The following is a 26,757-nucleotide window of genomic DNA, read 5'->3' as shown; positions in this document are numbered from 1 at the left end:
CAATTTTATATACCTCAATCAGCCTTCCCTGTTCCAAGGAAAACAACCTCAACCTTGCCAATCTCTCTTCATAGCAACAGTTGTCCAGTCCTGGCAACATTCTAGAAAATCCAGAGCAGTTATGTCCTTCCTGTTGGAGCCTCACCAGACTCTTATACAGTTTCATCAATATATCCATACTTTTGTATTCTGTCCCTTTGCCAATGAAGGAGAGCATTCTACATGCCTTCTTTACAACCTTATCTACCTATACTGTTGTCTTTATGGACATGTACACTTGCCAACCTTGATCTCTCACTTCATCTACCCCTCTCGGTATATACCCGGTTATTGTGTATGGAAGAGATGCGGTGGAGGGCATCGTCGACCACGTCGGGGGGGAAAAACGCACATCCCAGATGGCCTCCTTCTTCAAGGACCGCAATTTCCCCCCCGACGTGGTCGACGATGCCCTCCACCGCATTGTGGGAATACACAATAACCGGGTATATACCGAGAGGGGTAGATGAAGTGAGAGATCAAGGTTGGCAAGTGTACATGTCCATAAAGACAACAGTATAGGTAGATAAGGTTGTAAAGAGGGCATGTAGAATGCTCTCCTTCATTGGCAAAGGGACAGAATACAAAAGTATGGATATATTGATGAAACTGTATAAGAGTCTGGTGAGGCTCCAACAGGAAGGACATAACTGCTCTGGATTTTCTAGAATGTTGCCAGGACTGGACAACTGTTGCTATGAAGAGAGATTGGCAAGGTTGAGGTTGTTTTCCTTGGAACAGGGAAGGCTGATTGAGGTATATAAAATTGTGAGGGGTAGAGATAGAGTTGACAGGAAGAATCTGTTTCTCTTGGCAGAAAGTTCAAAAACCAAGGTCACAGATTAGAGGGATTAGAGGGTACATGAGGAAAGTCTTTTCTCCCAGCAGAGATTGGGGGGGGGGTCTGGAATTTGCTGCCTGAGTTGATGGAGGAGGCAGGGACTTAACTCTTATAAGTAGTATCTGAATCTGTATCTTAAGTGCTATAAGCTGCCAGGCTACGGGCTGTGGGCAGGAAAATGGGATTAAGAAGGGCACCTGAGTGTCTTTGGGTTGGAATGGACAAGAGGAGTCAAATGGCCCCTTTCTGTGCTGTTTCATTTCTATGTTTCTATTGGAAATCACCTTAAACCTGTTTGCTACAGCCACTATCCCTCTTGCCACTGAAAACTATCTCTGCTTTACTTGCTCAATCATAATCCCTCATGATTAAATGCAGAAAAACATTCTGGTTTGCTGCACAAAGATATAAAGGGTGAAAAACAAACAGTGAAGCCTAACCCCACCTTTATCCAGTGCTCTCCTCGAACTGGGGACCAATTCTAAGCCTTCATATTTGGTTTCAATATGGTTCAGCATCAGACCTTACACTCATCCATAATGCCACAGTAGTTCTGTCAGATGACATACCTTGCATCAATACCATCCAAAGCTTTGTCAGCAGCTTCTCCTAGCACTTCCTGTTTAAGGTAATACAGCATTCGTACGCGCAGTAAGACCCTGGAAGTAACCGTACAGAATAAAACAAAATCAAGCTCGAGAAAAAGAAATGAAACATCATGCACTCGTTTACATGCTGCGTCTCACCTACAACAGTGCTGTACAAGGTTGGGGAGGGGAGTTACTGAGCAGGAGTGAGGTCTAGTATCACAGGAAGACAGAACAACCAAGAAACTACTCCGTTTTAACAATAAACACCACCTCCTTCTCTGTGTAATAAATGTTTTGTTGACTCAATTCATAGCTGTAAGCAAGGTTTTGAGTTGAACCTTCTTGGCTCAGACACTATGCACTCACTTGTTGCAATGTTGTTTAAGGTGTTTCTTATAGCCATCATCATGGAAGAGCACATCAGGGTTACAGCTGGCCACCCAATCAGCGTTCTTCAGCTCTGGTTGGGAAAGTGGTGTTTTTATCTTCTTGCCTTTCCGTCCCCTGGGTACAGGTGCTGATAATCCTGCAAAGAGTTAAGGCCTTACATTACTGAATGCATTGATTCCAAAATATCAATCATGTTTCAGCTCCAGGAGTTTCACCTTTACTGTTGTCCACCCTGAATTCAAACACAATATTATGACAAGGGATCTTCAACTAAGTCTGAACCCATTTTTGTCTTCTTAAATACTACATATTTCTAGCTTTTATTTAAAATTTCTAAAATGAATGGAAGGGTTTCTACAATGTAAGAGTGCTGGAAGCAAAGCCATCTATAGACTTCGAAAAAGAACTGGATAAATATTTGAAAAGAAAGAAGTTACAGGGTTGTAGAGAGTCAGAATAAATAGCTGCTTCAAAGAATCAGCAGAAGCATGGTGTGCTGTAAGATTCTACAGTTCTTACCAATGTCACCCATTTCTACCATCTGCTCAGCAATCCTGTTTTCAAATGCCTCCTTTGGCCTCAAGTGACCCAATATTTTTGATCTCCCCTCTTGATCTGCTGTATAATTCACAGTTCACATCATTCAGCCTATTTCGCTCACACTATAATGTAGCCAGGGCTGATTTTGATGACTCAATTTGTCAAATGGTCAAGAAGCATTAGTGTATGTGAAAAGTACAGAGGGGTATTTAAAAAATAAATTAAGAAAGTGAAGAGGGGGTACTGAGGAATAAACATCAGTAGGCAAAATAAAGAAAAATCCAAAGACATTTTTTAGGTACATTATGGGCAAGAGGATAAACAAGAAAAAAGTGGTGCCCATTAGGAATTAAACAGAAAACAATGGATGGAGTCAGAGGATTTAGGTAAGCTTTTAAATTGTATACATATTCATAGACAAAGATCATTTGCATCAGCTAATGCTAATATTTGCTCCAAATCAGAATTACCAATTAAAATCTCATGAGAATCATACCCTTGATTATTTAGAGCCCAAATGTACCACCTCGAATTGAGGTGAAAGATTCCATATCTGAGCACCTTTGTGTCTTGAGATATAAAACCTTCCCTTCAGTTTTTCTCCCCAACAGTCCTAGTACCAATCTGAGTTTCTGCTGATTGTGCCCGAGACAGGTTCAAGAGAACGGATATTGGAATGAGGTCTCAACTAAAGGCTCAGGACTAAATTAGCCAAAGGTTCTCGCATACCCGAGTGATTATGCAATGCTTGATTTTGTCCATCCTTTGTGGGAGTAATAAGATCCCAGATGAAGCTTTTAATTTTCTCATCGCCTTTGTAGTGCTTCAGGCAATAAACCAGGAGAGTTCGACAAATAATCTCCATGTCTTTCTCTGTCAAGTGCCATTTGAATCGTCCATGTGAAAGAATGTCCTTCCATCGTCCCCACCTGCAAAACAGGAAGATGAGTGTTCCACCACCACTTTCACAACACCGTTGTTCAAGTAGCTGCGTACAACTTGCCAATAATTTGAAAAACAATTCTAGCAAGTAGAAACAGCTGTAATCTCCTGAAAAGCCATTTCCCTGATGGAACCTAAATTTTGAATCAAGGAATAGACATGGGTTTGGGTGTGCAGGCAGGGTCAGGACAGCCCCTTCTTATTTATTTTCTAGAATATCAATTATCCATTGAATTAAAAGAATATTTGTAATTAGACCTATAACTGTTTAATAATGAGACAGGTGGCATCTTTTGCTGTTCTATCACGAGGGACAGTGACAATGTACTACCATAGATCAAGTCGACAAACAGTGATTAAACAGTAATGAGACTATGAAGAGCTGAAGTTTATTTTGTAGTGATCAAAACAAGTGCTGTCAGTGATTGAAAGTTACTGGAACCAGTGTCAGCAGAGTTAACAAAGTCTATTGTAAGAGAGTTGTAATCATGTCATGAACTCTTGGCCTTTTATCCACTTCACTAATGTTTGTTAATAGTCCCACTGACAAATGGCTTCAAACCATGAGTCACAGGGACAAATGCAACAACCAATAAGGTTTGAGAGTTTAATGTGCCATCAAACTGAAAGTGAACACAGAGCAACACCAGCTCACATCCTACTTCTGGTGGATATTTTTTAAAATCTGCTCATGCAATATGGGCACTGCTGGCTGGACCAGCATTTATTACCCATCCCTAGCTGCCTTTGAGAAGGTGGGGGTGAGCTGCCTTTCTGAACCACTGCAGTCCATATGCTGTAGGTTGACCCACAATGCTATGCGGAGGGAATTCCAGGATTTTGACCTAGCGACCTTGAAGGAACAGTAAAATATTTCCAAGTCGGGATGGTGAGTGGCTTGGAGGGGAATGGGTGTTCCCACGTATGTGCTGCCCTTGTCCTTCCAGATGGAAATGGTCATGGGCGAGAAGGTGCCGTCTAAGGATCTTTGGTGAATTTCTGAGTGCATCTTGAAGATAGTACATACTGCTGCTACTGAGTATCAGTGGTGGAGGGAGAAGATGCTTGTTGATGTGGTGCCAATCAAGCAGGTTGCTTTGTCCTGGATGGTGTTGACCTTCTTGAGTGTCGTTGGAGCTGCACCCATCTAGGCAAGTGGGGAGCATTTCATTACACTCCTGACTTGAGTCTTGTGGATAGTGGACAGATGTTAGTGAGCCAGGAGGCGAGATACTCAAAAGTATTTCTAGTCTCTGACCTGCTGTTATAGCCACCGTGTTTATGTGATGAGTCCAGTTGAGCTTCCGGGCAATGGTAACTCTCAGGATGTTAACAGTGGAGGATTCAGTGATGGCAACACCATTGACTGCCATGAGGCACTGATTAGATTGTCTCTTATTGGTGAAGGTCATTGCCTGGCATTTGTGTGGTGCAAATGTTACTTGCCACTTGTGAGCCCAAGATTGGGTATTCTCCAGATCCTCTTGTATTTGAACATGGATTGCTTCAGTATCTGAGGAGTCATGAATGTGCTGAACATTGTGCAATCATCGGTGACCATCCCCACTTCTGCCCTAATGATGAAGGGAAGATCATTGATGAAGCAGCTGAAGATGGTTGGGCCTAGGATTCTACCCTGAGGAACTTCTGTAGAGATGTCCTGGAGCTGAGATGACTGACCCCCAACAACCACAGCCATCTTCCTACATGCCAGGTATGACTCTAACCAATGGTGAGTTTACCCTACTCATTAACTCTAGCTTTGCTACAGCTCCTTGATGCCATCCTCTTGTTAAATGTGGCCTTGATGTCAAGGATTGTGACTCTCACCTCCCCTCTGGAATTCAGCTCTTTTGTTCATGCTTGAACCAAGGCTATCATGAGGTCAGGATCTGAGGGGCCCTGGCAGGACACAAACTGGGTGTCACTGAGCAGGTTATTGCTGAGCAGGTGCTGCTTGATAGCACTGTTGATGACACCTTCCATCACTTCACTGATGATCAAGAATAGACTGATGGAGCAGTAATTGGCAGAGTTGGATTTGTCCAGCTTTTGTTTGCAGGACATACTTGGGTAATTTTTCCAGTTATTGGATAGATGCTCGTGTTGTAACTGTACTGGAACAGCTTGGCGAGGGGAGGGATAAGTTCTGGAGCACAATTGCTCAGGACTACTACCAGAATGTTGTCAGGGCCCATCACGTTTGTAGATGATAATGGTGGTGCCTGGGACATTGTCAATGATTTATGATTTCTGTTAAGAGTATCACGATGTCAGGCTGTTGCTTGGCTAGTCTGTGCTATAGCTCTTCCAACCTCAGCACTAGCTCCAGTTATTAAGGAGGAGAACTTTGCAGGGTCAACAGGGCTTGGACTTAGAATCCCTGCAGTGTGGAAACATGTCCTTCGGCCCAACAAATCCACACTGACTCTCCGAAGAGTATCCCACCCAAACCCATTCCCCATTTTCTACATTTAACCCTGACTAATGCATCTCACCTACACATCCCTAAACACTACGGGCAATTTAGCATAGCCAATTCACCTAACCTGCACATCTTTTGGATTGTGGGAGGAAACTGGAGCACCCGGAGGAAACCCACACAGACACAGGGAGAATGTGCAAACTCCACACAGACAGTCACCCAAGGTTGGAATCGAACCAGGGTCCCTGGCGCTAAGAGGCAACAGTGCTAACCACCGAGCCTCCATGCCGCTTTGGCTGTTTTTACCGTTGTCTTTTCCCAATGCCTGGTGACCTGTCAGCTTCCATTGCTTTGTTAAGACTTTGTAGGATTGCAACAACTGAGTGGTTTGCTAAGCCATTGGAGAGGGCAGTTGAGAGTCAACCATATTGCTGCACTTTTGGAGTCACTTGTACACCAAACCAGGTGAGGATGGTAATTTCCCCCCCTGAAGGCCATTAATGAATGATATTTTTTCAACAATCGACAATAGTTTCATGGTCCTCAGTAGATTCTTAAATCCAGATGTTTTTGTTCAAATTTGTAACTAAACGGTACCTACAAATCCCTCTCTATTCTGGCGTACCATTGTTGGCCTTACCCGTCTGACCACAGGAAGCAGCAGGATAAAGCCACTCACCAACCTGCCATTCCTTCACTGTGACTGGGGCAAAATCCTGAAATTCCTTAAGGGCAATGTGGGTCTAACTACAGCATATGGATTGCAGCGGTTCAAGAAGGCAGCTCATGACCACTTCTCCAGGGTAACTAGGAAAGGGTGATAAATACAGGCCCAGCCTGCTACACACTTGGCCCATGAAACATTAAAAGATGTCAAAGACTGTTTCACGACATAAATTTGCTTCTCTCTTCCAATCTCTTCGACTCTCCCATCCATTTTTAGTTGATCCAGTGGATGTAAGTTTCCCCAGCTTACTATTTCTAATAGCAGATATCCTGTATCCTGGTGAATATTTATCACCCCAATCAATAAGATTAATACAATACATCTGATTATCATCACACTACTGCTCATCTGTGTAAATCGACTGCTGTGGGCCTTATATTACACTTCAAAATACTTCATTGGCTGTACATTTTGTGAAGTCAAGAAAGGAATTGAAAGTCAATTTCTCTTGCTCAAACTATTTCACTTTTTATCCAATTAACACCTAGTAGAATCCTGTGCGCACACTAACCCAAATATCAGCAGGTTCTTTTCCACTCGAAAGCATTCTGCTCTGAGATATCGGCGGGTCTTGTCATGAAGACGGCGAGATCTTGAAGGCTTATCTTCACTATCACTGTCAAGCTCAGAGAACTCCATCAACTCGTCATCCTCAAACGAATTATAGTGTTTAGTCTGTTTCCTGACACGTGGTGTGTCGATCACCAAACTGTCCTGTCAGATTGAGAGAGGTGTGCATCATTATTCCCTTTGGCAAAAGTGAGGACTGCAGATTAGAATCGAGACTATGGTGCTGGAAAAGCATAGGTCAGGCAGCATCCGAGGAGCAGGGAAATTGATGTAATTCTCCTGCTCCTCGGATGCTGCCTGACCTGCTGTGCTTTTCCAGCACCACACTCTCATCATTACTCCCTTTGACAAGTACTCAGTTTTCTTCTTCCCAGCAATATCTCCACCAGCCACCAATTCATTCAGAGTCAGCAAGATCACGTGCAAATTGGATGCTCTCTACCACACCATTGATTTTCAAACACTTTTCACTGAAGAAACTCTTTTCAAGTGGATTTATAATTGGTTTCTCAAACCCCACATCCAGATTGTAATTCTAATAATATTAAAGTGGTGCACGTAAAGATTACTTAGATAAAGCTTTTTTTAAAAGATAGTGATAGCTGCTGGTAAAAAGATGGTTGTGCCTGGTACCGACTGCAGAGTGCGTCTTGGTTGAGCACACGGGATAGGCAAACAGTGAGCTGCAAACAGAATATGCCTGTGTTTGCTGCATGTTTACCCATGGCCACACTGAGAAAGGCACAGGAGAAACCTAAGTCAGACCTTTTCTTTACTCAAACTCAAATCAATTTATTCCCCATTTAAGCCGAGAGGAATTGTGTCACCCAATGCAAATCCACCATCGCAGAATTCCTGTATTCTACACTGGCCAGTTACTAGGCTACAATCAGAACTAAAGAACATACAAACTTGACGTTTGCTACAACTCGCATAGAGATTTTTATCTGCACCCCTTCACTCTGTAAATGCACCAAACAAATCTGAACAAGCCCCTTAGTGCTGGATGTTGGCTGACTACTTAAATGGTCACTGTTCTAACACAACATACAGCAAGTATAATACAGAACACCCTGCAAAGACTCTTTGGATCCCCAGTTTGAGAATTACTTTGCTCGATTCTCAACTTTTAAACTTGACATTGTCATTAATACCACTTGTTCCTATTGACACACCACTCCAAATCCAATTTTTAGCATCCTCACAGATTTCACTTTACTTCATGTTCTGATGTTTTCCTCACTCATTTTTTCTCACCTACATTCCATAAATTTCATCTTAACCAAGGTGTCACCACTCTCATTCTGTTCCACAATAAGGTATGCTCAACTGCCACCCCCCTTCTGGCTGAGGTACGTAAGTTACATTGAAAATAAAGTCTTAATAGAAACATGAATAGCTCATTCTTTCCAATGAGCTATCACATTCCCACTTCCATCAACCTCTGACTCCTTTAGCGTCTAGACTGAGTCTGGCTCTTTCCTGAGGGGAAAAGGCACAGCATGGCTGAGGCCAGAGAAGAATCTGTCTCACATGATTTAATCACTGATCAAGACAGGGAGAACGATAAAGGAAAGTTGAATAACACTAACCAGAAGGATTAGTCCAGAACATCAGTATTCAGCTGGAGGCTGGCCTCAGCTGCTACTATTTCAATCACCTTACTTTTAAATTTTCTTTTTGAGATGATGGCATGTCCAAGATAAGCAATGAAGCAACTTACATAAACACAAAGTGTTGGAGACACTCAGCAGGTCAGGCAGCATCTGAAATATACCGGACACGAAACAGTAACCCTTTCTCTCTTCAAGTTAACATTTCAAGTACAATATGATTATTGTTCGGAAACGACGACAGTTTCTCTGTCCTCAGATGCTGCCACACCGACTACTTCTCTAGCACTTTGCTTTTATTTCAGGTTCCAACACTTGCAGTACTTTTGCATTTAATGAAGCAACTTACTTTTCCATTCTTTGACTCAATATCCAGTTCTGCAATTTTGGCCCATTTTTGCCAGAAGTTGGGGTCATCTAAAGAGATGTCGGTTCTGTTCCCTGATGCCACAAAACTAGCCTGCAACAGAAACAAATCACAGTAGAGGTAATCAAAGTAACACTTCCTGGAGTAATCTTTACAGGCTACAGGAGCTGAACATAAGGTTATAGTAAAACTACACAAACTGGCCATGATCCTGAACCTGAGGAGGTCTGAATTAATTAGCACACGCTTGGATCATGGTATAGTGCCTAAAGGGCACTATAGTGTATTCAGAACTTGCAAATGCACAATTAGCACACTGAGTATGTTCTGATTCAACACTGAGGTATGGGTTGGGGAACCAATGCTAGCAATATTATGGATCTCAAAGTCATCCTAGATTAAATCATACTACACAGCAACAGGGACAAATGTTAGCCTGGCAAAATCTGTTGCATCATAAGGCCCCATTTTAAACTCTGACAAGGGGGACCCAAGGAGTCCAGTCTGAGGAACACCTCCAATGCTCTCTGTAAGTGGTACCTGAAATTAGATGACTGAGGCTCTGATCTGTTAACTAAATGGAGGAACCAAGCCAAGTTTTCGATCTTAAGTTTTTCTTTCCAATGTGCCCCTTGCCTCATGACAACAGTTTAAAATGACTTTCCCTAATTGGAGAATTATTGGTGAGGAACCTACAATTTAAAATAAATCACTAAGTGAGGCATTTAGGAGAAATATCTTTACACAGTGGTGCTGGGGCATGAAATGCAATGTCATAGGGAGTGGATAGAGAGGGGGAGGCAGTGGATTTGTTTGGGATTATTCTGGCAACGGGTTGCCACAGGTGTGATGGGACAAATTATCTCCTTGTGAGCAGTACTTCTCCACTTCTGCGGTAAGATTCAAATGTCTACAGTGTTTACCCAAGTAGATAATAATTAAATCTTTTCCCCATATCTCTCACAGTAAATGTCAGCAGGTCATTCAATGGTGGGGATTTGGAGAGAGAACATAGCAGCTGAGCCCATCCATCCAATGCCCACTGCAGGGCACTTCCCAGCACAAATCATTGCTCAGAGATCAGGAGCTGGAACTGTGGTTGACTTACTTCCTCACCATCTCCAAACTACAAGTTAGAGCTAAATTAGAGAACCCTTAGGCATCTCTGTTGAAGTCAGCACAGCGAGACACCAAGATTAAACTTAACACGTTTTCTGTTCTGCATGTTTCAAAGGTCATGTGATGTGCAATGCATCTGATGCAGCACAAACAGTTGACTGTGATTTCTTCCAATAACACCAGCAGTTAGAATATACTACTACTTCTTGGCTGACAAACCACTAACTGCAGAATCCATGAATAGGGCATACTGTGATCATGAGTAGCTTAATCATCCTCAGAGAGTGTTTTGAGTGGGATGTGTAAAGCTGTGACAGACAGCAGCTACCAACCTTTGCAAATGTAGACCCCTTCCCTTCTGATTCAATGGTGATGGTGCGAGTTCGACGAAGTAATATCTGATCAATGTCCTCTTCACAAAACTTTGATCCTTCATCTTCCTCGTCCATCAGGGCTCCATATGCTCCTTTACGAAGCAAATCTTCCACTTCGATCTTAGACAATGGCTGCACCTGCACAGGGAGACACCAAGGTTTCCAGTGTGATAGTCACAACCTACTGCAACCTGATTTGGACCCATTTCATCACTTCTTCAGCATCATAGGGTGATAGCCTTGAACTCCCTCGCTAACAGCCCTCTGCATGTCTACACCACAATTAATGCCATCAACCTAGATGCTGGCTTTGCTAGAGACACCCACATACTGTGAAAAAAACTTAAACGGTCCTGATCACCCAAGGAAGCTATTTGGGAGCCAGAAACAGGGTGAAACAGGTGTGGAAGAATGCTGCAAGAAGCAGCTTTTCTTTAGCTTATGTTTCTCATCCATATCTTCATTTTCTGGGGCCAAGAGAACAAGTAAATGGATGTGCTGAGCCCAGAAGCTCAAAACTATTTTGGAATCAGTGATAATGCAATTTAGTGTAAGGTATTAAGCAAAAAGGTAATGGGAACCTGCTCTCACACTCTGCATATGTTCTGCGAGTGTTTTTGAGAGGGTTTTACTCTGTACAGCGGAACCTCGATTATCTGGACAAAATATTTCCTGCCTGTGATGTTTGGATAATCAAGGTTCCTCTGTATCTAATTCCGTGCTGTACCTGTCCTTGGAGTTTTTAATGGGGACAGTGTCGAGAGGACTTTATTCTGCATCTAACTCCATGCTGTACCTGTTCTGTTCTTTTGATGGGAACAGCAAAGTGAGAAGTCTAGCCTACGCTGTATTTGGCCTGGAATAACAGGCCCTTGAAACAGAAATCTATTCCAGTCTCAGAACCGGTCCCACCTCAGCAAGTATATAGCAAATGCTTACCAAAACAGCATGAGCAAGTTGAGACTTCAGTCATGTAGTAGGTTACCTTACCCCATTAGTGTTTCCCTTGCGATTCATCGCTTGCAGCACAGCTCTGTCGAGACCCAGCTTGAGACTGGCTTTGTCGAACATCTCTCGCTCATACGAGTTCCGAGTTATTAGTCGATACACCTGAACTGCTTTATTCTGTCCTATCCGGTGACATCGGGCCTGAGCCTGGAAACGTTGAAAAGGACTGAGTCTATGTGGTAGATATCTGCTATATACAGAACTTTTGAATCACCAAATACAATGGGGGAAGTGAGACAAGTTATTCAATGGATGGAACATACAGTACCAAGAACTGTGGGGTCACCCTCTGTTCTAACTTTTCTTCATTTCATTGTATTTACAGGAACAGAACTTTTCTTTAAAAAAATATTGTTCCAGTCCAGCGTAAGATTATTAGAGTTTTGGACTGTAGCTTTAAAATTAGAGTAAATTAAAGGAGTGGTGTGATCCGTGCTGCAGTCTGCTTGACAATAAGCCTGCCCAGTTGATTGCTAGAGATCAAAGGAAGGCTTACATCAATGGATAGGCTCAGAGTCTCTTAAAATCCCTTAAAGATATTAGATCTACAGGAGTCTACATTAATGTTGTTCAGCTTTAACATCAGTACATTATTAGGAGAGAAAAGTTTGTGGAGTGCTGTGAGATTCATTTAAAGCCATAGATTGTAGTATGTTACTGGATCCGATTGTCTTGACTTCTCCCATTTGAGGCTGCTCCCAGCTTTCCGACTTCCCATGTCACACCTCTGTCAAGGTCCTCACCAGAGAGCCCACACCTACATTCTCTCTCATTTTTCCAGCCACTCTGTGGATCTTTGAGGTGTGTGAGCAGAAGCAACCTTTGTAACTGGATGGAAATGCATCTGCATGCTGATCACGCAAACTCTCTGAATGCTTGCATAAGGAAACACTGGCCCCTACATACACACATCAGATCCCTTTCCAGAGCTGCTGCCCACCTTGGTCATGTCGCAAAGTGACAGCAACATGCCCCAATCCAAGAGGCTACACATGCCATCACCCCTACCTAGAACTTGTCAAGACATGATGTAACTGCCCCTCCCAGCCCACAGGGCCCAATAACCTTTGAGTTCCCAATTTCCTGAACTCTTTATGAGCTCTTTACTTCCTTATAATCTATTAAACTTTTAGTTTCTCCCCTTCGGATAAAGGTCATCAACCTGAAACATCAGTTTGGTTTCTTTCTATTCAGAGGCTGTCTGACCAGCTGAGTATTTCAGCATTTTCTGTTTTCCTTGTTGATTTTAATCTGTAAAACAGTAATAGCAACTTGCCTTGTCACGAACAAGCCCATATCACAACTCTTCATCCCTCATAATAATTAGCCTGATTATTTCTCTTTTGTTCATGTGATTCAAAGAATTCTCAATTAGTAATCGTCCTTTATCAAGATTTGGAGATGCTGGTGTTGGACTGGGCTGTACAAAGTAAAAAAATCACACAACACCAGGTTTAATTGGAAGCACTAACATTCAGAGCACTGCTCCTTCATCAGGTGGTTGTGTTGAAGGAGCAGCGCTCCAAAAGCTTGTGCTTCCAAATAAACCTGTTGGACTATAACCTGGTGTTGTGTGATTTTTAACTCCTTTGTCAACTATTTTAAAGCACTTACAGGAAGAAAATCTATTGGAAATCCTTAAAGACCACAACTAACCTAGAGGCAAGATACACTAAGCTTAAAAAATGCTTTGTGAAGATTATTACTAGAAGCAGAGTATAGGGGCAGATCAATTATCACCACTACCAGTGAAGGATCATGCACTGTGCTGCTCACTGAAAGACTCACCTGCAGGTCATTCTGTGGGTTCCAATCCGAATCAAAGATGATACAAGTGTCTGCTGCAGTAAGATTGATACCAAGGCCTCCGGCTCTGGTGCACAGCAGAAACACAAATCGGTCAGAGTCTGGTTTGGAAAAGCGGTCGATTGCAGCCTGCCTCAGGTTCCCCCTTACTCTGCCATCAATGCGTTCATAGGTGTACCTAAACATTTAAAACAGACAATGACTGGATATTTAAACTAATGAGTATGGAACATCAATGAAGGTGTTTGATTCATTCCACGTGCTGTCTATAACAACGGCTGGATGAATGTATTGCAGCAACTTACCAAGGTTGCTTCAACAGCTCCTGCAAGAGCAGCATGCAACAAAGTCATACAGCATTCTGACTTGGCTACTTATCATTTCCTTTATCATTGCTGGGCCAATGTACAACCAGTAGGAATGACTGGCCAGTCATTGAGAACAGATAGCAGCTGATTATTGTTCTTTCCTCTAGCCTAGAAAAGACTAGTGTTCATTGTAGTGAGGTGAAGAAAGCTGGGTGACTGTTCGAAAGGGGGGAAAAAAGAGTCAGTGGAGGGATCCCCTGTGGTCATTCCCCTGAAAAACATGTATACCGTTTTGGATACTGTTGCATGTAGGTACCAACGACATAGGTAGAGAGAGGGATAGGGATGTAAGGCAGGATTTCAGGGAGCTAGGGTCGAAGCTGAGAGCTAGTACAAACAGAATTGTTATCTCTGGTTTGTTATCCGTGCCACATGATAGCGAGGTAAGGAATAGGGAGAGATATCAGCGAAACACGTGGCTGCAAGGATGGTGCAGGAGGGAGGGTTTCAGGTACTTGGATAATTGGGGCTCATTCTGGGGAAGGTGGGACTTGTACAAACAGGATGGTCTTCACTAGAACCAGAGGAGTACTAATATCCTGGGTGGGAAATTTGCTGGTGCTATTTGGGTGGGTTTAAACTAGCTCAGCAGGGGGATGGGAACCGGAGGTGTAGTTGCAGTGCACAGGAGGATGAGAGTAGGGAGGACAGGGACAGGATTTCAGGGTCACAGGAATGTGCTGTCAGGCGGCGAAGTGGTTTGAAGACTGTCTAGTTCAACGCCAGAAATATCCTAAATAAGGTAGTTGAGCTTGCAGCACGGATAAGTACCTGGAACTTCGATGTTGTGGCCATTTCGGAGACATGGATAGAGCAGGGGGAGGAACGGATATTGCAGGTTCCAGGGTTTAGATCTTTCATAAAGAACAGGCAAGGCGGTAAAAGAGGGGGAGGCGTGGCCTTGTTAATCAAAGACAGAAGAACAGTGGCTGAGAGAACTTTTGAAGTGGACTCGTCTACTGAGGTAGTGTGGGCTGAGGTTAGAAACAGGAGAGTAGAGGTCACACTGCTTGGAGTTTTTTTTAAAATAGGCCTCCACAGAGTTCCAGGGAGGAGGAAGAGAGGATTAGCAAAATTATTCTGGGTAGGAGTGAAAGGCACAGGGTGGTCATTATGGGGGACTTTAACTTCCACAACATTGACTGGCAATGCTATAACTCTAGTATGTCGGATGGATCAGTTTTTGTCCAATGTGTACAGGAGGGTTTCCTGACACAGTATGTCGAAGGGCCGACAAGAGGGGAGGCCGCACTGGACCTGGTGCTTGGTAATGAACCAGGCCAGGTGTTTGATTTAGTGGAAGGTGAGCACTTTGGAGAGAATGACCATAATTCAGTTACGTTTAGTTTAGCGATGGAAAGGGATAGGTCAAGAGTTATCGATGGGGCAAGGGCAATTATAATGCGATTAGGCAGGAATTAGGATGTATAGAATGGGGTAGCAAAATGCAGGGGATGCAGACAATGGAAATGTGGAGCTGGTTTAAGGAACAGATATTGCGTGTCCTTGATAGGTATGTCCCTGTCAGGCAGGGAGGTAGTGATAAGGTAAGGGAACTGTGATTTACAACAGAAATTGCATCTCTTGTTATGAAGAAGGAGGCGGCTTATGTGTTGATGAGGCAAATAGTACAGATGAGGCGATGGAGAGATACAGATCAGCTCGGAAGGATTTAAAGAGAGAGTTAAGAAGAGCAAAGAGAGGACACGAGCAGTTTTTAGCAAATAGAATAAAGAAGAACCCTAATGCTTTCTATAGGTATGTGAGGAATAAAAGGATGGTTAGGGTAGGAATAGGGCCAGTCAAAGACAGAAGTGGGAAAGAGAGTGTGGACCCTGTGGAGATCGGAGAGGTGCTAAACGAACATTTCTCATCGGTTTTCACTCAGGAAAAGGAGATTATTGTAGAGGAGAAGAATGAGGTACGAGATATTAGACTAGAAAGGATCAAGGTTAGTTACAAACAGGTGTTATCAATCCTAGAAGGAGTAAAAGTAAACAAGTCCCCTGGGCCAGGTGGGATTTACCTGAGGTTTCTGTGGGAAGCTAGGGAGGAGATAGCAGAGCCTTTGGCTTTGATATTCGAGTCGTCATTATCTACAGGTTTGATACCAGAGGGCTGGAGGATTGCAAATGTTGTGCCCTTGTTCAAGAAGGGCAGTAGAGATGAGCCAGGTAATTATAGACCAGTGAGTCTTACTTCTGTTGTAGGAAAGGTTTTGGAAAGGATTATGAGAGATAAGATTTATAATCATATAGCAAGCAACAATTTGATTTCAGATAGTCAACATGGTTTCGTCAAGGGCAGGTCGTGTCTCACAAACTTCATTGAGTTTTTTGAGAAGGTGACCAAGCATGTAGATGAGGGTAGGGCAGTTGACGTGGTATACATGGACTTCAGTAAAGCCTTTGATAAGGTTCCATACGGTAGGCTGTTGGAGAAAATGCAGTGGCATGGGATTGAGGGTGATTTAGCAGTTTGGATTAGAAACTGGCTTTCTGAAAGAAGGCAGCGAGTGGTGGTTGATAAAAAATATTCAGTCCGGTTACTAGTGGTGTGCCACAAGGATCTGTTTTGGGACCACTGCTGTTTGCCATTTTTATAAATGACTTAGACACAGGCATAGGTGGATGAATTAGTACATTTGCAGATGACACTAAAGTCGGTGGAGTGGTGGACAGTGTGGAAGAATGTTGCAGGTTGCAGAATTGGGCTGAGAGGTGGCAAATGGAGTTCAATGCAACTAAATGTGAGGTGATTCACTTTGGGAAGAATAACAGGAAGGCAGAGTACTGGGTCAATGGAAAGATTCTTGGTAGTGTGGATGTGCAGAGGGATCTTGGAGTCCATGTACATAGATCCCTGAAAGTTGCCACCCAGGTGGATAGTGCTGTTAAGAAGGCATACAGTGTGTTAGGTTTCGTTTGTAAAGGGATTGCGTTCCGGAGCCGCAATGTCATGCTGCAACTATACAAAACGCTAGTGCGGCCACACTTGGAATATTGTGTACAGTTCTGGTCGCCATATTTCGGGAAGGATGTGGAAGGATGTGAAAAGGTGCAGAGGAGATTTACCAGGATGTTGCCTGGTCTGGAGGGAAGGTCTTATAAGGAAAGGCTGAAAGACTTGGGTCTAGTTCTCATGGAAAGAAGGCTAAGAGGGGATTTGATAGAGACCTACAAGATGATCAGAGGATTAGATAGGATAGACATTGAAAGTCTTTTTCCTAGGATGATGACGTCAGCTTGTACGAGAAGGAACAACTACAAATTGAGGGGTGATAATTTTAAGACAGATGTCAGAGGCAGGTTCTTTACACAGAGTGTGGTTAGGGCGTGGAATGCCCTCCCTGCTAATGTAGTCAACTCAGCCACATCAGGGAGATATAAACAATCCTTAGATAAGCACATGGATGATTTTGGGATAGTGTAGGGGGACGAGCTGAGAATAGTTCACAGGTCGGCGCAACATCGAGGGCCGAAGGACCTGTTCTGCACTGTATTGTTCTATGTTCTAAAACTAGGTATTAAATTTGATCAGAGTCATTTAGTGCCTTTAGACACTAGATCAGGAAGGGAGCGACTATCACAATATTTGAAAAGGATGGAGAACACTTGTAATTTCAAAACTAAAGAAAAAGGATTATTTTAGTCTAGATCACCAGCCGTTCAGAATAATTCTTCATGGTATTCATTTTTAAAATGTTTAAGCAATGCCAATTAGAGAGGTGAAAGCTTGGGCCCAGCTTTTAGAGAGGTTCTCACCGTCTGTGAATGAGGTAATCTTCTAATATATCCAGGCAGCGCACCATCTGAGAGAAGATCAGCACCTTGTGCCCACCAGCAATCAGTTTGGGCAACAGTTTGTCGATCAGCACCAATTTACCCGCTGCTTGAATCATGGCCTGCAGCTGAAAATCAGGAGCATCAGGATTGTGCACTTCACGGAACTCATCCAAGATTTTCTCTTCGGCACCTACCAGGAATCAAAATCCAAATTCTGATTAAACACCTTACTCTGGTAGAGAAATCTGCCCCAGGAATCTAATTCTACATTCACATTTTTCTTTTTGCTCCTTCTCTCTTCCACAGTAGTCACTCTTCTCTGCTGAAAGCAATGACTCATACAGACTCCTCAGGACTGAGTTCAGAATTCAGACCATAATACAAGTTCTGGGTGATTGTGAGAGATTTTAATTCATTTCACTTCCTTGCACTTTGTCTGCAACCTCTATAACCATTTCCTTTTCAACTATTATTCAATTCCCTTTGGAAAGTTATCATTGAATCTGCTTCCACCAACCTTTCAAGTCGTGCTTTCCAGATCATCCTTACTTGGTTTAGGAAAAATTCACACCATCTGCTCTCTGGTCCTTGTGCTGATCACCTTAAAACTACGCCTTCTGGTTAACACCCACAAACAACTTCCACTAATGATTGTGAACAGCTTGATTAAATCTCTCCTTAACCTTAAACTAAGTAACCATTACTCATATGGGCAGCTAATGTTGGCAGACATGTTGTCTGATGAGCATCATAATTGCACCAGGTCTGAATGTCTCCTGACATTCACAGCATCTCACATCCCCAGAGTTCTTCAAAGCAATCAGGAGCGAGAACCATTTCTTACCCCATTTGGGGATATGAAAGCAGTATTGCGCAAACCATTTCTCCCATCTGAATCTTCAAAAGGTGAACCCTTATTTTAATATGGCCACTAATTCTAAATTCTCTCCCAAGAGGAACCATTCTTTCCACAGGCATCCTGCAAAGCCACTCAGGATCTTATATATTTTAATCAAATCACCTCTTACTCTTCTAAACTTCACCAGATACAATCCAACATTTCTTCATGATGACGATCTGTCCAGGAATAGTATAGTAAGCCTTCTCTGAACTGCCTCCATTTATTTCCTTCCCTAAATAAAGTGATCAATACTGGACATAGTTCTCCAGACGCAGTCTCACCAGCACCCTGTGCAACTGAAGCATAATCTCCCGACTTTATTGTTCACTTCCCCTTACAATGAATGATAACATTCAATGAGCTTTCCTAATTACCTACTGTAACTGCATACTAGTTTTTTGCAATTTATACATAATGACATCCAGATTCCTCTGCATCTCAGAGATCTGCAATCTCTCACCATTTAGTTAACAGGCTTCTTTTTTATTCTTCTTGCTAAATGGACAATTCCACATTTTTACAAATTATACTTGTCCAAAGTTTGTGAGAAGATTTGTAGCTCGGGTGCTCGTTGCTGTGGTGCTGTGAATTTGACTGGGACAACACTACCATTATAGGGCAAGCCAAACAAAGAACAGCCAGGGAATTCCTAGAAGCATGGCACGCATCCACAAACTCCAACACAGAACCACAGCAAATTATACTTGTTTGCCAGATATTATAAAATCATGAGGAACATGGATAGAGTGAATGGTCAAAGTCTTTTCCTCAAGGTAGCGGGGTCCAAAGCTAGACGGCATAGGTTTAAGGTGAGAGGAAAGATTTAAAAGGGACCTGAGGGGCAATTTTTTCATACAGAAGGTGGTCCGTATATGGAATGGGTTGCCAGAGGAGGTGGTGGAAGCGATTACAATTACAACAATTAAAAGGCTTGTGGATGGGCATATGAATAGGAAGGGTTTAGAGGGATTAATTTAGGATATCTGGTGGACATGGATGAATTGGACTGAAGGGTCTGTACATCTCAATGATTCTATATTTACCAACTAGCTTAACCTATCTATATCCCTTTGTAAATTCCTCATACTTTCTTACAATTTACTTTCCTATCTGCACGCCACCATCAAAGTTAGCAGTCTTACCTTTGGTCCCTACATTTATACAAACTGTAGAATGTTGATGCCTTGACACTAATCCCTGTGGCCTACCATTCATTACTTCCCGCCTGCCAAGAAAATGTTCCATTCATGCCTTGTATCCTTTTTGTCTACTAATCTTCCATCAATGTCAATGTGTTATCCCTTACACAATGAGTCTTTACTTTTTGAAATAATCTTATTAACTAATTTATGTTGCCTTATCAAATGCTTTTTCAAAAGTCTAAGTACAGTACATCCACCAGTTTCTTCACAGCACAGCTTACTTCTAAAGAACTCCAACAAATTGGTTAAATATGTTTTTCTTTTCACAGGACCATGTTGACTCGATCTGAATATCCTGAATTGTTCTAAACGCCGTGCTATAATATCTGTTTTAATAATGGCTTCTAATATTTTTTCCCAAAACAAGCGTTAAGCTAACAGGCCTTTACTTTCTTGTTTTCTGTGTCCCTCCCTTTTTGAATAAAGGAGTTACATTTGCTTTTGTCAATTATAAAGAACCTTTCTAGAATCCATTGAATTCTGGAAAATTAGAGCAAACACATCAAATATCTCACTAGTCCTATAGGACACAGAGACTTGTTAGGCTGCAGCTCCAACATTTTGCTCAGCACCATTTGTCTGGAGACTGTAATTTTCTTCAGCTTCACCCTCACTTCTATTTTGTGATTTATAGCTATCTCTGTACATCCTGTAGAATGAAGACCAATGAAAAATACTTGTTCAATTCATCTTGCAACTCATTTTCACTTCTTATTCCTGTAGACTCACTTTCCATCGGACCATTGCTCACTCTTAATTCTTTTCCTTTTTATTTATCTCCAGGAACTCTTATCAGCTGTGCATACTTCTATCGCACTTTCTCTCTTCCTCCAAACTTTTCCACTTCACTTTCCCTTATTTACTCTACATTTTGCAAGAAAAGCATGCTGATTGGTTGGTAAGTGGACTCCATAATAGGCATATTATGGAGATGGCACCAGTTACATTTTAGTACAATTAACTGCTAACCGTTGTTTAAATTTAAACCAGGCAAGGTTAAGTCTCACTAATCAGATATTGTCCTGAGGAATGAACTAGAGAATGACTGTCCTCCTTCTTGTTAAGTTGAAACAGGTACAATTTGAATATATGTTTTTTCATCTGCAAAGAACAGGGTCCTGTGTATTACTATATTTGCAACTTGCAGTACACAAAAGTGTGCCATAATGTGGGCCTGAATGAAAATCTTAAATTGGTTGTTAGCATAAATATTAGCACACACAGGATAATTTTATTTAATGTTATCAAATCATGGAATTTGACTGCTCACTTACATAGGTAGTTAGGAATAACATCACCTTTCTTAGCCACCCCAATCCAGTCATTTTGCTTGTGAGAACACCATTTATTTCAATCCCAAGGATATAGATATTTTTCTAATTAACTTTCTGACCAGAGAAAGAAACCAGAATTGGAAATGCGCTAAGATTGCAGGAAGGTTAAGAGGAGGGAGGTGATTATGAAGATGGGAAGGGCTGAGGTTATGGAGGGACTTGAACATGCAGATGAGAAACACTGATACTATAAAACAGAGTGTAATACACTGAACTCACCATTGATCAGGTAGGGATGGTTACAACACTTTCTCAGTTCCATCATGGTATTGAGCAGGTTTGGCATGTTGGCCTGGTTAGCTCCTTTCGCTAAGAAAGAGAAGTTTCTCTCAAGGATGGCCCTGTAGTACTTTTTCTGAATGTTGGTTAGTTCCACCTCAATGATGGTCTCCTCCTTCGGAGCCAGGTTTTTTTCCACATCATCCTTCAGTCTTCGAAGCATCATGGGTTTCAGCACTGCCTGCAGTTTCTTCACCTGTAACAGGAGGAGAAGACCAGGATAGGGATATAGTCAGCAGAAGCCAGTTTGGGACAAGAGGTGAATCTCAAATTCGCACAAAGACCATTTAACATTTGAGTTGAAGAAACTGAAGACAATTTCAAGCGGCATCAACAATGAGGGGAACTGAGAAAACCAACTCAAGGGATAATGACAGAATGCAGGAAAATGTCATGATTACATATTTTTAAAAAGTACAGTCAGGATAGAGTGTTGATTTAGTAACTATGGCTGGGTTCTAAAAGCGTGTACAGAGAGTCTGTCTTTAAAGTCACCCTGTTTAGCGTATTTTCATTTTAACATTGGTACTTTATTAGGACCAGAAATCTTATTGAGTGCCACAAAATTAGCTTTATTTGGGAAAAACCCCCCAGCAAATAGGATTTTCATTATTAATCGTCTTTGTTCCACAATTAGAAGGTAAAGTGGAACTATGTGGTGATCTTTTGCTAAAACTAGATCGGATTCTTTTGAACAGCCACAATGACAAAAGCTGTACTTGGGAGAAAAAGGTAACTGCTCGACAACAGCACTGACATTGGTTTAAAGTAGTTCAAATCTGGGTTTCAGACTTTCAAATACAACATAGAATGTGGATGCTGCAAAGCTGAAACAAAAACAGAGAGGGGGGTGCGGGGGCGGAAAAAATATTAGTGTGAGAGCGGCAAACAAAGGTATCAACAAAGACAAGCCATGGAAGGGGAAAAGCTGAAAATAGGTGAAAATAGGTTGGCTGTGCTGAAAGCAGCTTGTATCATGACAACATCTGGGGTGAAGGATGTAGCTGGTGGTGTTCAGGTTCTCAGATTATTGACCTTGACACTGAATCCAACTCGGGAAAAGCAAAGCACAGCAGCTGGGGACCCTGCAGCCTTCACGACTCAATATTAGAGTCGGATCATTAAGGTATCACACAGGCACACACTTGTAGAAATCTGGGATTCTCAGCCCAAAACATTTTTTTGTTCATTTGTGGATGTGGGTGTCACTGGCTATGCCAACATGTGCTTGAGAAGGTGGGGGTGAGCTGCCTTCCTAAACCGTTGCAACTGTGCTGTAGGCAGACAGACCCACAGTGCCCTTGGGGAGGGAATTCCAGGATTTTGACCCAGTTACAGTAAGGGAACAGTGATTTATTTCCAAGTCAGGATGGAGAGTAGTTTGGAGGGGAATTTACAGGTGGGGTGGGGGAGTGGGGGGGGTGGGGTGGGGGGCGGTGGTGTTCCGATATATCTGCTGCCCTTGTCCTTCTGGATGGAAGTGGTTGTGGGTTTGAAAAGTGCTGCCTCAGGATCTTTGGTGAATTTCTGCAGTGCATTTTGTAGGTGGTACATACTGCTGCTACTGAGTGTCAGTGGAGGAGGGAGTGGATGCATTGTCAATCAAGCGGGTTGCTTTGTCCTGGATGGTGTCAACCTTCTTGAATGCTGTTGGAGCTGCACCCATCCATTCCTGGGGAATCAGGAAGTGAGTTACTTATTGCAGTCTTCCTAGCATGCTCTTGTAGCCACTGTTTATGTGGTGAGTCCAGTTAAGTTTCTGGTCAATGGTAACCCCCCCAGCATGCTGATAGCAGGGGATTTAGTGATTGTAACACCACTGAATGTCAAGGGGCAGTGATTAGATTGTCTCTTATTGGTGATGGTCATGGCCTGGCATTTGTGGGGCACAAATGTTACTTGCTACTTGTCAGCCCAGCTGAGATGACTGATCTCCAACAACCACCAGCACCTACCTATGCACCAGGTAAGACTCTAACCAATGGAGAGCTTGCCCCAGGGCTCCTTGTTGCCAAGAGCTGTCACTCTCACCTCACCTCTGGAATTTAGCTCTTTCGTCCATGTTTGAACCAAGGCTATATGAGGTCAGGAGCTGAGTGACCTGGCAGAATCCAAACTGGGCGTCACTGAGGTTATTACTGAGCAGGTACTGCTTGACAGCACTGTGGATGACACCTTCCATCACTTTACTGACGATCGAGAGTAGACTGATGAGGCAGTAATTAGCTGCGTTGCATTTGTTCTGTTTCTTATGTAAAGGGCATACTTGGGCAATTCTCAACTTTGTTGGGTAGATGCTAGTATTGTAACTGTACTGGAACAGCTTGGCAAGAGAGTGGCACATTCTGAATCACAAGTTTTCAGTATTATTGCTGAAATGTTGTCAGGGCCCCTAGACTTTCCAGTATCTCCAACCATTTCTTGATATCATGTCGAGTGAATTGAATTGGCTGAAGACTATATGAGAGATGCTGGGGACCACTGGAGGAGGCCAAGATAGATCGCTGAGAAGATGGCACATGTCGATTAAAAATGTCACTCTGACATTGATAGATTTTTCCTGGACTTCTAAATTGATGGTTACAGAAATAAGGCAGGTAGATGAGATTAAAATACAGATGAGTCATCATCTATGGGAATAGCAAATCAGGTTCATGGGGTTGAACAAGACTGTGTGTGCGCGCGTGCGCTTTCAGAGGAATATAATGGTCAACAATCACCAAAACCAGATCTCTCATACCTGTTCATCAGTCTTCAGGTTTCCAAACTCCTCCAGGAAGGTAGCCTCAGAAGGAAAGTGACCTGGTTCAAGAAAATTCAACAAACTGAAGAGTTCTTCCACTGTGTTTTGCAAAGGGGTTCCAGTCAAAAGTACTTTGTGGTCCTAAAATTGGGAGGAAGAATGGGGACAAGGAAGATGGGAGAATGTGAGGGATACAAAACACATTAGTACACACTTAGTCAAGGAACATTCCCAAGATACAACAGTCCACAATAAATCTCTGCTTCCTTTCGAATTCTTTGAATGATTTCTCTTTTCAAAACATTTCTAGAATCAAAGCTTAAACATTATAAACTTCAGCAGCTGTCAGTCTCAGTGTGCACTGGAACAAAATCACAGAGGATCTTACTACATCACTGAAGCCAGCTTAAATTATCCAACTGCAACCATTTCCAAGATACAAGACAAAGAGAGCTTCTCTTTTCTCTTCCTCTTTGTTACCTTCAGACTCAACTACACCAGTATTTTCCAGGCAAGCTTCGTTTCACATTTTCGATAAACTCTGACACCTGTACTTTTACTCCATTCCCCCTTCATCCCATTCTCACCAGCTTACATTAGCTCACAGGATGGCAACACCTCCTTGGCCTTGTTCATTCTCAGTAATGTTTTCTTGCCCAACAACCAGAGATATCTACACTCCTGTAAATCAGAAACATCCTCAATTTTAATTACTTCATCATTGGCAGTCATCCCTCAGCTGCCTAAAACCCCTAGTTCCAGAAGTTTCTCCCTAAATCTCTACCTCTTTACCTTTTTCCTCAACTTTAAAAAGTTCCTTAAAAAGCTTTTGATGATCTGTCCTAACATCGCCTTAAAGAGTTTGGTGCCAGATTTTGCCTGATTAGATACCTCTGTAAAATGTCCCACAGTATTCCAATGTCAAGGGTGCTATATAATTGCAAACTGCTGTGTTGAATATATATACAAACTAAAGAAAGGGAGATGAGCAAATTGCCCTCAGCATTAACAGAGGAAACCATTCAACTGGACTGTATAAAGAGGAACGTTGCAGGGGACAGCAGTACTCGGGCACAGTTTAAGAATAAAAGCCATCTCTCAAGGAGATGAGAAGTTTTTTCTCTCGATCATTCGTATGTGGAATTCTCTTCCCCCGAAATCAGTGGAGTATGATTTCACAAATTAGTTGAGACTGAATTAGAGGAATTTTGATAGACAAAGGAATCAAGGGCTCTGGGGTCCAGAAAGGAAAGATACTGAGAACAGAAAATATTCAGCCACGATCTTGTTCACTGGCAGAGCAAGCCCAAAGTGCCCAATGGCATACTCCACGAAGTTCCATGTTCTACAGCTCCATCAATTATCCTTGGAGCACATAAGATTATCCATATCCTTACCAGTGCCATGAGTTTGAGACCCTCAAGCAGTTTACAGTTCCTGTTCTTCAGTCTGTGGGCTTCATCGATAATCACACAACTCCACTGGATTTTTCGCAATTCAGGACAGTCAGCCAGAATCATTTCAAATGTAGTGATAATTACATTGAACTTGAAAAGTCCCTGAACTGGAGCGCCCTGTAAAATTCAAATAGAAGACATGAGGTTTTCGCTGGGGTTTCAGAGACTTTGAAAAATAGAAGTAAAACAATCATCAGAAGCATGGATAGGGTAAATAGTTGGAATCTTTTCTTCAGGATGGAAATATAAAATACCAGGGACATAACAAAGAGGACTGATGAGGGCACAGCGGTAGATGTGATCTAATAAAGCATTCAACAAAGTTCCCCATGGCAGACTGATTCGCAAGGTTAGATCTCATGGAAAACAGGGAGAACTAGCCATTTGGTTACAGAACTGGCTCAAAGGTAGAAGACAGAGAGTGATGGTGGAGTGTTGTTTTTCAGACTGGAGGCCTGTGACCAGTGGAGTGCCACAAGGATCGGTGCTGGGCCCTCTACTTTTGTCATTTACATAAATGATTTGGATGCGAGCATAAGAGGTACAGTTAGTAAGGTTGCAGATGACACCAAAATTGAAGGTGTAGTGGACAGCGAAGATGGTTACCTCAGATTACAACAGGATCTTGACCAGATGGGCCAATGGGCTGAGAAGTGGCAGATGGAGTTTAATTCAGATAAATGCGAGGCACTGCATTTTGGGAAAGTAAATCTTAGCAGGACTTATACACTTAATGGTAAGGTCCTAGGAGTGTTGCTCCCTAGGGAGGGTAAATAGGCAAAGTCTTTTCCCTGGGATCGGGGAGTCCAGAACTAGAGGGCATAGGTTTAGAGTGAGGGGGGGAAAATATAAAAGAGACCTAAGGGGCAACTTTTTCACACAGAGGGTGGTACGTGTATGGAATGAGGATGTGGTGGAGGCTGATACAATTGCAACATTTAAAAGGCATTTGGATGGGTACCATGAATAGGAAGGGTTTGGAGGGATATGGACCGGGTGCTGGCAGGTGGTCTAGATTGGGTTGGGGTATCTGGTCGGCATGGGCGGGTTGGACCAAAGGGCATGTTTCCATGCTGTACATCTCTATGACTCTATAACTGAAAGGGACCATACTTAAAGGAGATGTGTGAAGCATTTTTTTTTAAAATACACAGGGTGGGAGGTGCCTGGAACACACTAAAGGGGAAAGCAGATGCAATAGTAAAAATGTAGGGGATTGAGTTTAAGAGACGTGAGATCTTGTTGCAGCTCTATAAAACTTTGGTTAGACTGCACTTGGAATACTGCGTCCAGGTCTGGTCGCCCTATTATAGGAAAGATGTGGATGCTTTGGAGAG

At 42.6% G+C, this 26,757-nt stretch overlaps 1 protein-coding gene across 7 annotated transcripts in view; it reads right to left on the bottom strand.

The window, feature by feature from the left end:
• Nucleotides 1-26,757, bottom strand: part of chd6 (chromodomain helicase DNA binding protein 6) — a 252,768-nt gene that overhangs the window by 60,620 nt on the left and 165,391 nt on the right. For all 7 annotated transcript variants that reach the window (XM_043710969.1, XM_043710967.1, XM_043710968.1 and 4 more), the window contains 12 exons: nt 25,361-25,537; nt 23,961-24,104; nt 21,161-21,416; nt 17,484-17,694; nt 13,334-13,529; nt 11,528-11,692; nt 10,496-10,675; nt 9,027-9,137; nt 7,006-7,208; nt 3,130-3,329; nt 1,837-1,996; nt 1,450-1,539 (listed from right to left, as the gene is read on the bottom strand). In XM_043710969.1, coding sequence (XP_043566904.1) covers nt 1,450-1,539; nt 1,837-1,996; nt 3,130-3,329; nt 7,006-7,208; nt 9,027-9,137; nt 10,496-10,675; nt 11,528-11,692; nt 13,334-13,529; nt 17,484-17,694; nt 21,161-21,416; nt 23,961-24,104; nt 25,361-25,537 — 2,093 coding nt within the window. The remainder of the gene's footprint in view (nt 1-1,449; nt 1,540-1,836; nt 1,997-3,129; nt 3,330-7,005; nt 7,209-9,026; nt 9,138-10,495; nt 10,676-11,527; nt 11,693-13,333; nt 13,530-17,483; nt 17,695-21,160; nt 21,417-23,960; nt 24,105-25,360; nt 25,538-26,757) is intronic.

The sequence above is a fragment of the Chiloscyllium plagiosum genome, chromosome 20 (genome assembly GCF_004010195.1).
Source record: "Chiloscyllium plagiosum isolate BGI_BamShark_2017 chromosome 20, ASM401019v2, whole genome shotgun sequence".
Lineage (NCBI taxonomy): Eukaryota > Metazoa > Chordata > Chondrichthyes > Orectolobiformes > Hemiscylliidae > Chiloscyllium > Chiloscyllium plagiosum.
This window is presented reverse-complemented; position numbering and strand designations above follow the sequence as displayed.